This window comes from Rhopilema esculentum, unplaced genomic scaffold, assembly GCF_057945365.1.
Source record: "Rhopilema esculentum isolate cy_ngs unplaced genomic scaffold, ASM5794536v1 HiC_scaffold_24, whole genome shotgun sequence".
In the NCBI taxonomy this organism is placed as follows: domain Eukaryota; kingdom Metazoa; phylum Cnidaria; class Scyphozoa; order Rhizostomeae; family Rhizostomatidae; genus Rhopilema; species Rhopilema esculentum.
The window spans coordinates 490,606-506,691 of record NW_028300835.1 but is presented as its reverse complement, the minus strand read 5'-3'; the positions used below and the strand labels follow the sequence as shown (position 1 = coordinate 506,691).

The 16,086-nt window shown below is 35.6% G+C and overlaps 1 protein-coding gene across 1 annotated transcript; it reads right to left on the bottom strand.

Annotated features, from left to right (window-relative positions):
* Nucleotides 1–1,570: 1,570 nt before the first annotated feature.
* On the bottom strand, nucleotides 1,571–14,738 carry LOC148957482 (sodium/potassium-transporting ATPase subunit beta-1-interacting protein 3-like). The gene is made up of 8 exons (XM_089115314.1): nucleotides 14,383–14,738; nucleotides 10,842–10,979; nucleotides 9,759–9,839; nucleotides 9,200–9,328; nucleotides 8,032–8,073; nucleotides 7,578–7,635; nucleotides 3,974–4,067; nucleotides 1,571–3,382 (listed from the first exon to the last, which is right to left on the bottom strand). Exons 1-8 carry the CDS (start codon nucleotides 14,443–14,445, stop codon nucleotides 3,373–3,375), a joined length of 615 nt encoding a protein of 204 aa, XP_088971440.1. The 5' UTR covers nucleotides 14,446–14,738; the 3' UTR covers nucleotides 1,571–3,372.
* Nucleotides 14,739–16,086: the final 1,348 nt, after the last annotated feature.

The following is a 16,086-nucleotide window of genomic DNA, read 5'->3' as shown; positions in this document are numbered from 1 at the left end:
CGGGTGTGCTTGATGTTGTTCTTATTTCAAAATTTGTTTCTCGATATCTACAAACTATTAATACTTTCTAAGTCTACTGAATAACAGTTTTGTATGACATTTCTATTCGCTGATAAAATCTGCTCTGTTCGGTTAGCATGAGAGAAAATGTGTCAGTTCAAAACCACATTAATGCCATTAATGGGTCATGATTATTCAAAAGAAAGCTTACGAAAATTGCTTAACATCTTCAAATGACCAGAAAAAACATCAACCCTCGTCATCTTCAAATTGCAAGATTACATGACAATGAACAACTTAGATTTTTCATAGAGCCCTCCCTTTTACGACTACATCCCTGGTTCAGAGTGGTTTAGGCTGTGGTACTTTTGTGTAATAAAAGTGATGGTTAAAGGAACATTATTTGAGTGATGACTCAAGTATTTGGACAAACATGGATGTAAGGACCTTCTTAGAGAATATACACATAAAATGTGTACGGTGAAGTTTCAAAATAAACGTTCTTGGCCTTTGCTTGTACTGGTAATCAAAGCCTATAGGTTTGGTGTAGTGATAGAACGTCAATTCGATGGTTCACTTATAATGAGCAATTTTTAATGCAAATTGAAATGACCAGATGTTTCTTTCGTAAATCGAAAGTTCTTTATACTTGATGTTTCTTTTAAGTCGGAATTTGTCAAGCAATCGTTTCAAAGGACAAGTCTAGTTTTCGATTGAATATATTCCTGGCTTTATTTAGCTGAAATCCTTTTACTCGTAGCCGAAACCATGCATTAAAGCGCGGACTGACGTAGTTTCGTTGTACTTAATCACTGTTGAGGTCCAGAATTGAGGTTATTTGAAGATAATCGTTAATAAAACACGAAGTCAATGAATTGCAAAAAGGCAGCGAACTGGCAGTAATAAGCAACTCATTATGAATTAAAGGTTTTAATCATTTTTAAGTAAATCATGGAAAATGAAACATCTCAGAATCTGTAGTCGCTTCAATCTTTGGAGCTAGCCCCAGGTAGAAATTTGGTACCGCAAAATCTTTCAAGGTAGGAATATTAGCTTCGGTTTAAAACAAGCTTACATATCAAGAAAACATATCAGTTTAAGAAACATTTTACAAGAAATTTATTACTTGAAATAAACAAGGTCCTTGTCACACACAAGAGAGCTGAAAGTGACATTGAGCAATACCTTACCTGGCGTAGAGGTGGGCGCACGGGGCGGCCCCACAATTGGTGTCTAAGAAAGTCCAAAATCAGTCACAAGTTAAAGAAAAACAATAGGCATAGCTTAATTTGAATATGCTTTTAAACAGGGTCGTTCTCCAGCATTTGGAAGGGTTCACGTACAAAAATACCCCCCTGCTGGTTAGTTGGCAGCTACTTACCGGTTTCGGGCTAGTGTTTTCATTAGGGATTACTGCACACCATTAACATAAAAAGGTAAGTGCACTTTATTTCTGAACATCCATCAAAATTCTCTAATCTTCAAACAATGCACAGTGAAGCGTGGATACAAAGTCTCCTTCGATGTAACTTTAATTGATTGGAGACATCCGCGAGAAAAAAGGCCATGATAAGACTTACATAGCTTACATATCTGCATTATTCTGCGTACAAAAATTGATTAATATTTTACAACATCCTAAAATTCACTGAAACAATGCGTAATTAATTAATGATTCCGTTTGTCTATTATCATACTTGGTATATACGTCAAGAACTATCTACTAGTAAATTGTCGCTGAAACTGAGGGCCTTCAAATTAAAAAAAAACGGGGGGGGGGGGGCCTTGAGCCTTTTGTGTAGGTTTGCTGCTTTCCTTGTTTGATACAAACGAGTCATTAAAGGACTGATAAACTACAAAACAGCGCAACAAGCCCAACGCTAAAACGCACAGTAACGAAGTCATCTACATATAATTGAATACGGTGTGCAATTGACACATGATAGTGTTTGTGGCTTCGAAAGCCCTTGGTACTATGATGTCGATCATTTTAACTGACCTCATGATCGAAGCGAAAATACTCAAATGATAGTATCAGACATAAATGAAGAGTCCTCCTGCACCTGGTGTATATTACGGTTTGTCATGAATGAAATGCGAAGGGAAATTGCCACAATCATCCACTAGAAATTCGCGTCATATGAAAATAAAATCAGCTCTTAGCTGCATGAAGCCATGTGTTTCGTGTAAAACCGCTTGTTTTATGCCATGTAGTGTTTTATTCCTGCAATGCCTTCGGCGGTCGATCTCCACGTTATCTCCGTTTTTAAGGCGACTTTAATTCATAAAGCGGGTTATTTTTCTCTTTAGTTCTCTGCACTCATCACCTTGACACAGGCGGGCATGCATGTCATGAATATGGATGGAATTGGCTAAGAGCTAGGCGCAGGTGTTATGCGTGAGTTTTGGCCTAAACCACTCATGAAGTTATTCAGCAGATGAAAATACATCTTATTTACCGAACGGACGAGCGAAGAGATATATGTTTATAAAGGAGTTTTACAGTTCCATGACCCTCATTAGTCGAATACTATTTGACAGGGTGGCTTAAACCACGTTGAAATTAAATTTTATTTGCAAAATACCAACAGCTGATTAATGCCTTTTCGACACGAATAATTACATAATTTTCAGAATATTCTGCCAAGTACCAAATAGGTTAAATAACTGCTACCCTAACAATTTCTACTTAACCTATAAAACAGTCAAAGTTGTTACCTAAATGAAGAACATTGCATACTAAAAAAATCCAAAAATTAACGTTAAATTGCACATATAAGCGAAATTTCAGGGAAATACCATTCTAAGGGAATTATACAGGCTGCATAACCTATAATCTTGGACATACAATGTTGAGATTTTTCACCCCCTTCCCCAAGCTCTGTCAAAGATTGTAGATTACTTCCAGTAAAATTGGAGCTAACTTAAACTAAAATGTTCAAAATACAAAATACACAACACGACGTTAAAATTATTCTTCTGGAAAAATAACAAACCCTTTCATATGAAGCTGCACTGTATACGATTCAATAAAACATTGATAAACATTGATGATATCATTTCGAATGATATCAAATAAACGAGTCTTAAAAGAATATTAACATATTCTAATTCTTGTCATCAAAAACTGAAACTATCGCTCTACCCTCCAAATCACCCCCCCCCCCCAAAAGAAAATTTCCCACCTTCTAGCCGAAAACTACATCCATAAGCAATAGAGGATCTTTTTCGTGGGAAATAGTTAAGTGAACATCTTCTTGCACAACACAGCCAGTTGCACAATAACTTTTCCAAAAAAGTTTCGCAATTCACATCAATAAACTTTTTTGCCAAAATACCAAATAATGAAATCATTACCAACTTTTCAGCCATTCAATTGTATCTTTGAAAAAATAAAACAAATATGTGTGTGACTTATCGTTTACATATCGTAGATTTACTGTCATTTTACATAAATCATTATTTGAACAATTTTTTGGCAGTACCGAACTTGAAAATGGCTTTGAAAAAAGCAAACAGGTTATAACATACTGGTTAAAAGTTTTTTCGTCTGACACCCCTCAGAGCATAAAACGTCAGAACAAGGGTCCAAAAGAACACAATGAAAAATATATACCCATTTGTGGATCTAGCAAGGTGTTTATGCTCTGAGGAGTGTCTGACGAAAAAGCTTTTAGTCAATATGTTTGCTTTTTTCACAGCCATTTTCAAACTATTATTTGGAATGAGAACTCTTCATGCATAATGCATATATCCAAGTAATTTAAAGTTAATTACTTTAAATCATATCATATTACATTAAACTATACTATATTATATTGTGATATATCATATAATATTGCACTACATTATACTGGACTATCAATTGAAAATATCATAATACATTATATATTATATAATGTGATACTATATTATACAGTAAGGTATAAAACTTCTCCTCAAAAATTCGAAATACACTAAAGAAATTACTTACGTGGTTATAATTGCCGGTCTTGACCTCGAAACCTGAGCTGCTTGATTTGATTTGACGTAGGACGCATATGGGTTGACTCTACCAACAACATACACTAAGGCCAAGAGAATTAGGCATAAGGATGCTATAATGGCATTTAACCTATTGTTACAAACATTGCATAGAAATAGGATGGTGCCAAAACTACAGTCAGACGTTTTAGTTAAATCCGAACCAACAAAATTGGAAATTCGAATTGCAGGTTGGCATAATTGTCAAAATACTTTAAAGGATATTCGTGCATTTTCTCGCATTCTTTGTGACAATAATAGAAGGGTAGGGGGGGGGGGTTTGAGGGAGCCTTTTTTTAGAAAAACAATAAATAACAATTAACACAATATATCCCTATATAAAGCTTACATTTAAAGGGACCATGAAAGTTGCAAATTTTCAATAGTACTTGGTAGAATTTTGATAAAGAAACCTATCTAAGTTTAAATACGGGAGCAGCCTTATCTTTCAAATGCATGACCCATTCCTCGCTTCCTTTTATGTAAACTATTTATCAGTGAAAATTTGCAGCCCTTACAGTTTTTTGTCATATTTCACCCAATTTAAGCTAGAATTAAAGACTCATTGCTAACAATGGGCCTTTGCGAGCGTGGCGACGATCCAAACAATGGCAGTAAACTTCTATGGATTAACCAAAATTGATTTCAGCCTGTCTAAAAATGCATTATGGGATGCTTGCGTAGCGCAATGGCTCGTTAGCAATGAGTCTTTAAGGATGGTGCACCAAATAGTCCAGTCCAGGGGTGGCGCTAGTGACAAACCTTCGAGGTGCCGAAGTTTATATTCTCCGTAACTGCCGACGCTGGATTTGTCAAATTGCCGACAGAAAAAAAATTCGATTTGCCCCACATAGCAGGCAGGGCCGTCGCGAGGCAAGCCTCGTTGGGGGGGGGGGGGGCGGTGGAATGCAAATTTACCTGATTAAAAAATTATTGCCTGAAACTTTTTAGCTGGTGTCACAAACCTCTGCAATACATTTTGTCAATCTAATTCTGTATGATAATGACCGACTTTTCTAATAGTCTTGTCAAATCTCTATATCGGGACTGGCAAAATATATAGTTACTACCTGAGGCGGCACCATGGTTGCCGCCGAAGGGGCAGGAAATTTTCGAATTGTGATGCTTCTAGTTCCCTGGAAAATGCACTCTTTTAGGCAGATTTCACTAAAGCAATTCTCCTAATCCTATTGAAAATTATTGTCTTTTTGCAAAACTTTTTACAGCAGATAAAAACAACAATTTCGCCGTGGTCTTGAAAAATACCAGGTTGTCAGTTACTTTTAAATTTAGATCCCTCTCTCCATCTTAGCATGCCTTATGAATGTTAAGAAAAATCTGGAGCTCATAGTGAATTGCAGTTGATGCTTCTACTGAGAAACTTTAGGAGAAATGGACACGAGGCACAATTTTAATTTTAAAAATTTTAAAAATTAGAGCATTTTTCCAAAATCGTTTGTTGTGGGTGCAAAATTCTCCCTTGCCCCTTCCCCGTCCCCACTTTCCAACCTGTGTCGGAGTCCACGAGATTTTCTCGGCAATTTGTGCCTTTTAAGAAACTTAATGCGCAAATATTGCCTATTGTTGAATATTTCTTCCTATCTATGTTGGAAGAAGTTAATCGATGGTTTTCTCTAAACCATTTGTTTGTCGCAAGCTATGCGGTGAACAATGCTATTGAAAAATAGTTGATGAAAAAGGACAAGAAGTGCTTTTTGAAAAATTTATTACGCAAAATGTGCTCATGATCGAAATGTTTTCATTGGCAATAATAATGTCTTGAAACGAAAAGAGAATCCCTTAAGAAGAAAATTCATTAAAGACTTTATTTATAACCGAGAGGAGCACGATGGTATTGTGGGTCATGCGAAGAAGCACCATGAAATTAAGTCACAGCTTTCAAGGAAGCGACAGGATATAATGACACTATGATAGTAAAATTGCCGAAGAAAAGCCATTGAGAAAACCATAAACCAGCCAGTGCAGTTTTCTCCTCGATTATTTATGTCATTCAAACAACATGTAAACCGGGTGACATCCATCAAGTGCCGACGGTATTGAGAAAGCAAAAATTGATTGGCTGCCGACGGGGGGGCTAACAAAAATTTAAGGGGGGGCTAAAGCCCCCCCCTTGCCCCCCCATGCCGCCACTCCTGGTCCAGTCATTTGTTTTTGAACGTATAAAGAGGAATTTTTCGAGAGTAGCAAGATATTTTGGGTGATGTGCTTTTTGCACCATAATGGACGCAGAAAACAGCCACAAGCCTTAAAGAAAAACTGAATACGACCAACTTTCGTTGATCAATACAATGCAAGACATCGGAAAGGTCAACAGCTAATTGGATTCCTGAAACCACCCAATTCTTGTTTGAAACATACGCTAGACAATGAGTAGGATCAAGGTAAGCCTTTTAGAACGTGAGTCTCTAACAATACCTCAGAAAGGAAGGTTTTTTCTCCAAAGGAAGAGATCCTTTACAGCGCATACACAAATTGATTCGAGATGATAAATGACATCCCAACAAATTTCTGACAGATTGAAACTCATTTTCATCTATTGACGCAGATTATTTGATAACAGTTAGCTGCAGCTAACTCACACTTTCAGTTATGCTATCAAGTCATGGTGATGATCCGTGTTTTTACAATCTGCACTAATTGTGCATCAAGTCAATTTCTCCTTTAGAAAAACTGAACTTTCAAGCATCGCTGCACAACAATAATCATTGTTACATGCAACAAATTATACTTCGGTGGAAACGTACTAAAAAATTTGATACCCCATCAGGAATCAGTGAACAAAATTTGATAACCCAATAAAACAAGGCTAAAAATTTCTTACCCCGCCAAACAATGTTTCTACCCTGTTACCCAGCATTAATATGACAACTTCCTAAATTTCAATCCTAGACGGTAATCGACTTAAACAGTTTTGGCAAAATCGAAACAGTGCAAAGCTAGATCAACATTTTTTAACAAAGAAAGAAAATTTTGACAGTTGAAATTTTCTGTATGATTGCAATGTGGCCATCGATAATAATGCTTCACACCAAGCATTAACAAACAATTTCTTCTTTTTCATATAAATTTTTTCTGCACTGATAAGCCTGTTCTATTTTACGTAAAAATTTAGGACTTGTTCACTTTTAAAGCAGCTGGTATTTTCTAAATTCAGCAAAGGCTTTTTATATAAAGAATGAATGAACTGAAAACACCAAGGAATCAATGGGAGACAGATTAATTAAAGACCAAAATAGCACCGAAATGTGGTTTCATAGGGAGAGAGAAAAACAGAAAAATCGTTAAGGCCCTTACAATGAGAAGAAACAAATATTTTGCGCCGTTACTTCCTCTCAAACCAGCATGGCAGATATGGTTGGAACTCTAAAATCTAAGAATACGCAGCCGAGAAAGAGCTTTTTCTGCAAAATATTTGCATTGAAAAATGTCTATACAACGTCTCCTTGTGAAAACCAAAAGACAACACAATTGGCTGTATAGTGATTCATTTAGCAAGCATAAAATCTCAACTTTGAAAAATAAAAAGAGCCTACCATCTTTGGCGATGATAACCTTTTTCCTTAATCCAATCGCAAGAATAAAGCCAATTACCTGTAGAGGAACAATCACCACTGTAAATTAATGAAGTCACTTGGTATTGAAGTATCAGTTTATCAACGATCCTCAATTCCTCAATGACTCTACGAGCCAGGGTTGCCATTTGGCCGAGCCATGGTTGCCATTTGGCCGTTGGCCGTGTTATTCCACGGAATTAGCAAAAATATAGATTTTTTATATATTTTGTTGGCTGGCCGAATTTGGCCGTCAAACGTAAAGTATTTAGCCGCCAACCATTCCAAGCATCTGGCAGCCCTGCTACGAACCAGTAAGTCAAATGCAATACGACATAAAAATTCTCAGAACCTATCAATGCAAGTATTTTTTAAGAATTACCGTGAAAATTTTCTTCACAAAAATGAATATGCAAGTAAACAAATAATTACTCACCCCAAGCAGTACTTGCAGCGATGCCTGGATAATTTCTACATACTGAAAAAATGATAGTAGTAATTCATATCCTTGATTTACTTTAACATTGCAAAAGAAAGAAAAACGATTTTTTGTCGTAAGTTCTTCACAGGTAAATAATCCTGCAAAACTATTGTAACTAAAAAACTTTGGTCTGTTCATAAAAGAAGCCTGTTAAAATAAGGTAAAAAAATTTGGCAACTGAAAACATTCCAAGCTGGCAATAAAATGGTCCATTTTGCTGAATGTCTTTGCTGATAAAAAATTGTAGCTATGAAATTACCTAAACAAATATTTAATACTAATAGTCTCCTTTGTGTGCGTGAATCTAGGAGGGCAACATTGACCCAACACTTCGACTTGAACACTGTCAAACTTGTAAAACTATTCTAAACAAATCGATATAGACTTTCTCAATGAATCTGATGCTTCTATTCATAACCAAAATTGTATTTTGTTAGAGACTTTTCCATAGGCTTTGCCCATTACTGCTACTTTAAAACTTACATTTAGTGCAAACAAGTACTGCAAAATTACTTAAGAAAAAGGTATCTTTCATTTTTCAATGCAATATTCATTACCAAATGATCTGGCTTCTTTCCATCAATTTATCTTCTTCTACTGACCATGTCCAAGTTCAAAGCGTGCCAGAATTAATAGTGACGACAATTTCAAAATCATTGGGAAGACAGGTTCGTCTTTTCAATTAGTTGCTTTGGAATAGGTTTTCATTAAAACTGAACAGTCCAAACGTGTGTAAACAAAAAGAGTTCGCTTTCTGTCTTGATTTCTTCAATTCAATGAGAGGTTTGCGGTCACAGATTGGAAAAAACAAAAGAACCAAGCAAACACATCTTCCTACATGTTTACTCTAAAGAGAAACAGATGAAAAGAACCTCAGTATGGAATGTTCCCGCTATTTCGAGAGACTTTTAACAGCCCAAAATTTTTTCACATATCCCACACTACTGCAGATCTTACATCAAGCTGATATTGTTTGTCAGGCTTACATCAAGCTGATACAGTGCGTCATTTGTCAGGCTTGCAGGAGCTACCTGACCATTAGACTAAATACTGATTGGAAACCATAGTAAAAGAGAAGAAGAAAAAAGGAGAGTAAGAATTCGAAAGGCATGCAAAACCATACCTTGAAATTCAAGGCACATCCTTTGGGAACCTTTTGTAATGAATGGGGTTCCTTTTCTAGCTTACAGCCAATCCCGTGCTCTGCATACCAACTTGAATTCTTCTGATTAAAACTCAGCCAATTATTGTCCTTCAAAGAATAGTTTTACTTTTACTCAGTGAATCTCATTCATTAACAAAGAGTCTACAAATATAACATCAAGTTAAGCAACTCTTTAAAGTACCACCTTTTCTCTAAAAATGATATTATTCAAAAAAGCATATCATTGAGCAATTACTAGAAAAAGGAAAAACTCTTATAAATCTTTGCTTGATATTAAAACTTGAAGTTTCCAGTCACAGCTTGTCAAACGTAATTTTTATCCATCTTCTTGGTAATTGAACTTTTTGATTGATCCATATTTGACATTTTTTCTACATTCTATACCCACAAGTGTAAAAGAGCCTACACCAATGTAGAGAATCGATGTTCAACAGTATCCAAAACACAGACCAGACAGCAAACTGGAAAGATTGGTGAACTGTCATAGCAACAATATGGTAAAACATTCTATACCCACATGTGTAAAAGAGCCAACACCAATGTAGAGAATCATAACAACAATGTTCAGCAGTATCCAAAACACAGACCAGACAGCAAACTGGAAAATTGGTAAAACATTAGCAACTATAGCAAAGGTACAGAATTCATTGGCAGACTGCAAATTCCTAGGTGTGATGGCAGCAAACAGAATGATTTAATTTTCACTGCATTATGTGTTTGCTTGACATATCGTAAATGGATCAGCATCAAGCTTCTACTTTAAACAATTATTTATCAACAATTTGGTGATTTCATACATTTACCTAACAAAGTCTTCATTTCAATATTCGTATCCTGTATTTTGTTGTGTATAAGACACATCCTTAACTCCATGCTTGAATTCTGAAAAAATAGTTTTTGCAGTGTCTTATCATTTATAAGACACACCCCCTTTTCTCAGTTCTTGTGAAGCATGTATCCTTAAGTGAAAGAATGAACTCAAGAAGACTATAGACACTAACTCTGTGGAGGTAAACTCATTCAAACCACAATGTTTCAAATCATCAAGTTGAGAGTTTATCAATAAAATAATCAAAATCACCATTAACGTTTACAGGTTTTAAAATCCATAAAATTCTTGTTCATCATCCGTTTCATTCACAACATTCACAACAATTATAGGGATGTGCCCTTCAATTAAGAGAATGCAGGGTACAACCCTTTTATTTGGGAGTAAAAGAGCTCTTGTCAGATGATTTTTCTATCGCAGCTGGATAATTTTGAAGTTATTAATAACTTTTTGGTAAAAGAGTGATGATCCCAATTAAGAGAACAGGTGCTTCTAATATCATACTATTTTGTCTATAAAATGACACTTTGCCTTCAAAGGAAATTATAGGACGTCAAATTTACCAGGTATAAGATGCATATTATCAAACAAAAACAATGACAATTCGAAAAAAGGTGTGTCTTTTACACATCGCAATACAGTAGCTTCCAATAGCTTTTTCAAAATTATATTATGTTGTGTTTTGTTTTGCAAAAATGAATATTCTCTTATCAAAACAGCCTACATTTTTGTGATGTTAAATGATATAATAGTAATGATATTCATACTTACAGTTAACAAGTACTTTGCCCTTTGTTGATAGCCACCAAATAAACCAACAATTATGAAAATAAGTTCTGCAATTCCCAGGATTACAAGCAACCAAATGTAACCCAGAAAGTCAAATACTAAACGCTGCAAGGCCACAAGCTACGATGAAAACAGAAGAGATAATGGAAAGATACCACAATTAAAAGACAGGTTTGAGATAGCTGTCAAGCTGTCAGATGCAAGAGATTGAGATTTCTATCTAATAAGATATATTGTTTCTATTGTGTTTCCTATTGTCTCTCACTTCATGTGTGAGACTTGGTAGGCTAGTGTTCAACACCTTGGTTGACTGATTCCAAAAATGCATCTCCTAGACTTAAATCTAACAAATTACTATACCACTCAGAAGAGACAATTTCATGATTCTTAGACAAGCATTGATTATTGACAGACACTGGGGAAAGAAAGAAAGGGTGACCTTTGGTTCAGGTGCACATCAATGTAAATTACAAGAAGCTGTGTTGCATTGATTGATAGAATTTTAATTCTTGAACAGAAATGTGCATCTTCTTTTCCTCGAGTTTTTTCAGTAGGCCGTGTTCACACATTCAAAATGCAGACATTGCAATAATACAGAAGTTATTTACTGGATCTATATGCAAATAATAGACAAATAATAGAAATACACCTAAAGAAGTTAGTAAAAAGATCAAGCAATAAAAATAACCAAATAATCAAATAATCAAGCAATAAAAGAGACGGTCAAATAAAGCATCTCTTGGAGAGTTCTTCTGTCAACTTTTGCTGAGCTTGAGATCTTTGAAAGGGCATTTCTATCTTATGCAAACAACTCTTCAATTTTTTGAAACTTTGAGGCTTACATGCAGCTAGATCCAGGGGCGGATTCAGGGTGTCGCACAGGTCGCACGGAAGACCGTCAGATTTTCAGAATTTAGTTTTAGTCTTCAGTCATTGAAATAAGGCAATCGTGTTTACCACAATATTTTGTTTTCCTCCTTACAGATAATACATTTTGCTCTCTTTACACAATAAACGCAGGACCGAACTTGGTCGATCTCACACACAATGCTGCAATTTAATTCAATATAGAAGAAATTAAAAGACCACCATAGACCGTAAACAGAGTATGATTTTTAAGCTTGTTGCCCTTATTTGCCATGACGTTTTAAGCATATTTTACCAAATCTCACCAATCAAAATTCAAGTTATCGCATATTTGTGTGGCAGGAAAAGTCTGTAAACACTATGTTAGATTACTGTGCTGCACAACTGCTGGCAAGAGAAGAAAGTGGATGAGGTTGTAAGTTGTGAAAGGGAGGAGTCCCAATTTTCTTTATCTATACGGAAGCGGTGCATAGGAAGAATACACTTCTGAATCTCAAGATATTTTGTTTCAACTGCGTGTTGGATTTGCTGGAAAATTTGGAAAACCTTTTAAAGGGAAAAATGTTTGACTGAACAATTTGAACGTTTCAGGGCCCCAGTCCTAATTGCTCTGGTTCGGGGGGCTGGGCCCCCATCATGGCTCTGCCCTTGACCATGAGGGAGGTCCCCTAGACCGCCTGCTGGGCAGTGTTAATGTGTGACCTTCAACTTTTATTCTGTATCCGCCCCTGGCTAGATCTAGCTATATCCCTTTGCTCTTTGGGAATCTTCTACAGAAGACTTTCAAAGTCACAATAAATGTTGCATAAAAAGTTGTGACTGGAAGCAGAGCTTGACTGGAAACCAGGCTAAATTGAGCAGCTTATGATGTTTGGAATAAAATGTTATGTGACTTAAGTGGAGTGACTATAAGAGGAATCTACTTCAACCCCTTAAATAGCCACATCAACTTGAATACCTGGGCCAGTCCTCTTCTGCTTTTAAAAGCTCCTTCTAGTACAGGCTCCAGAAAAAATATGCCCGCATCTAAAAACTGTCTAATTAATAAGCCTCCAAGTGCTAATTCTTGAATTCACGGTATTCTCAAAAGCAAAGGCCCTTCCATCAGGTCGCCCAAGCCTCATTCTAGCCGATCATCTTCTGTTTGACCTTCATTCCTTTCAAATTCCATGCACCTTATCAACGGTGCCCTTTATGTTTAATTTTATCAAAAATCTCTAGTTCATAACTATAAGCTTTATATAGATGAGAGATCATTTCACAAAAGAAATTATTCTGTTAAAATATTTTCCTGGGTATTACAAAATCACTTGTAAGGGGCCCATCAGGAAATCTCCTGGTGTCCCGCCTAGCCACAACGCCCCTGCTGCCTGTTTCTCTATGAAACCCCCGTGAAAAATAATTCCATTGCAAAAATGAGGGGTTTTTGCCATTTTGGGGTGGCGAGTCAGCAAATTTCCAAACTTGTCGGGAAGTACAGGGTGGCTCACTCCTTTTTGTCTGCAAATTGGACATGGAAACCACCCTTCAGCACAATAACTAGCGACAGGCCATCAGGGTCTGATACTTTTTGATACCCGATTTAAAAACATACATTTTTTATCCTTATGAGTTCAACTAAAACATAACAATATCAAAACAGATGTGTTTAAACTGATTATTACAGGAAACGATCTTAATTACTGTGACTAGAGGTATCTTATCTGCTCAACATTTTGTATTTTGATACTTGTCTAATCTACACCTTTAAGCTGATAACTACGGGTCTGCTAAATTTCTTTGATACTTTTAAGTGAATTTTGATAACTGCAGATGGACCTTCCCATATGTAAAAATGTTCAGTCACTACCCTGGAGACAGGCCTAGGCAGGGGTAGAGTATGAACTTATAGCCTTGAAAAAATTGTCAAAATCTTTGGTGTAATATGCATTCTTGATAAACTTTTTATGTTAATTTAGACAAAATCCTATGAGGAGCATCCAAAGTGATAGTGGGCAATATGATGCTATTCTCTGATCCGAGCAATTTTTATCTTCACATTGGCAAAAATGGATCATCGAATTGGAATCTTCATGTTGAAATTAAAATCTTCATGCTAAAAATTTCAAGTTGCTAGGGCCGTCAGACAGCGAATTAACCCATTTTCAAGATTCAACTTTTCCTATACATTTCAATGGAATTTGTTGCTGTAGTGAAATTTTTTTTACTGCAGCAACAAATTCCGGTCAAATCTAAAGAAATATCTAAATATTCAAAACAAAGTAACTCGCGACCAACATGATCCAAACAACATGATTTTTTCATTGTAAAATAATTTAAAGATGAAGATTTCAATTTTAAAGTCCATTTTTGAGAAAGATCCATAGATAGCGAGATACAAAATCAATGACGTCAAACCGGAACGGGGAATTTTGAGTTTATAACTTCCTGTAAATCTGAATTTAAAAAAAATCTGAATTTAAAAAAAGAATAACTCTTTCAAAATGCTTAAAATAGTAAGACTTTTTAATCAATGATATTCCAGCGGTCAATACATATTTATTAGGCCCTATTCTCAGCATCTATGTTATCTTTAGTGTAGATGTTATAAAGGGCCTATTTCACACTAAAATATAGCAAGCATAAAATGCGATTGTTTATCTGTGAAACGACTTACCAAATGAATACTTAGAACAACTAGAAAGACTCTTCTGTGGTACTGGATGATGAAGTTAGCCATATTGTATTGGGCTTCAACTGAAAGTTATTTAGGCATGAACAAAGCTGGAAAATTAATCGGATTGTGTGTTGGGTTGAGTCTTCTCCCGCCAAACTGCGGTTGCAAGCAAATCGATCACTTCCTTCGTAATTCAAGATTTCAATAACGCTGGATTTGACTTCAGCTGGTCGAGCTTCACCGTACTTCGCAAATAAAGATAACCTGTAACGTGAAACACGTAATAAATGTTCATAATTCCTTGGATATTGATTACATGTGGAATCCCTTTGAAAATGTCTGATTTGTTATGCATCAGCAGTCTGTTGTTGTTCCTGTTGTTAATCAAATTGTCTGACGTCGCTCCGGCTTCTGCGAAGGAAACGATTTTGAGGCATTTTCTCGAAATGGGGCCCGTTCTTTTAAAATATATTTGACATTTTTCTGTTTGCCTGAGGATTACTTAACCCTGAAGAGTAAAATACACCTAAAATATCCATTGTATTTGTTTAATTGATAGCTGTTACCAAATTAAATGCTCCAATGAGCAATACTTCATCATTCTAAATATTTCAAGATTTCATTTTCAAACAATATCCTTTTCCATGTTAAATTTATTTTTTAAACTCATCCAAAGCATATCTTACATTTTTCTTTCTATGTATATTCTGACGTTTTATTTACCCTGAAATGTTTTAGACGAAAATTTTTTGTATGTAAACTCAACAGCAATCAACAATGGCCAACACAAATTCAAGCAAGATGTGTTGAAATAGTAGGAACACTGCAACACGACGAGAATAAACAAAAACAAACACACAAATCAGCGATGGGTAATATTTCGCCCCGGCATGCGGGGCTTCATAAGGGCAAAAAAGCGTGTTGAAATGCTTCTATTTTAGGATGTGTTTGATGGACACCGTTCTATAAAATCCCAGATAAGCTTGCATAACGAACATGAATCTGTTTGTAGCATCCACATATTGAAACGCTGAAAATCTTAATATTTTATTTTGTTTTAATTTCATCAAACAGTACATGTGTTGTTAATTAGAGAACGAAGATTAAGATAAATGTTGAACGAAGGGTTATTTTTGAAAACAACGTCATTTCTCTCTGTTTGTTTACAGAATAAATGTTCAATGCCGAAAACAACGTCTTATACGTAAAGCCGATAGAATTTTTGAAAGGTAATTGCCATCCAAAGAATACGTACACTCTTTTTTATAAGAATATTTATTTTTTTGCTGAGCCTCGATGTTCTTAAATTTTTATGAATTTATGAATTTGTGCATAAGATTTTTCTGAAATGATTTAAGAATAATCTTACATCATTTCAGTCCGACACAAGGTGTAACTGGGTCGCATTAGAGTGTTGATGACTTTGTAGAAAAAGCCCCTTTTTATAGGCTGAAGAAAATACATCCTGTCTCTACTCTCACTGCTACGCAACTACCCAAAAAATATACGCCTCCCAATACGGAAGTCACGTGCTAAAGTATTTTTCCACAGACTTCAAGGGGATACTTTGATTTCAAAACATATAGCGTGAATCTCGCATTTGATTTGCCTCCTAAAAACTCAAATAAGCAAAAGAAAATAATTCTGGAAGAAGCTTGAGCCTTCCATTATTCTTAAATTATTTTTAAATTCTAGCAGTTTTGA

Coding starts and splice junctions, on each gene's coding strand:
- LOC148957482 (XM_089115314.1), bottom strand. CDS start 14,445: ATGGCTAACTTCATCATCCAGTACCACAGAAGAGTCTTTCTAGTTGTT. Junction 10,980..14,382: donor TTGTTCTAAGTATTCATTTG/GTAAGTCGTTTC, acceptor TTTTCATCGTAG/CTTGTGGCCTTGCAGCGTTT. Junction 4,068..7,577: donor GGTTATCATCGCCAAAGATG/GTAGGCTCTTTT, acceptor TCTTGGCCTTAG/TGTATGTTGTTGGTAGAGTC.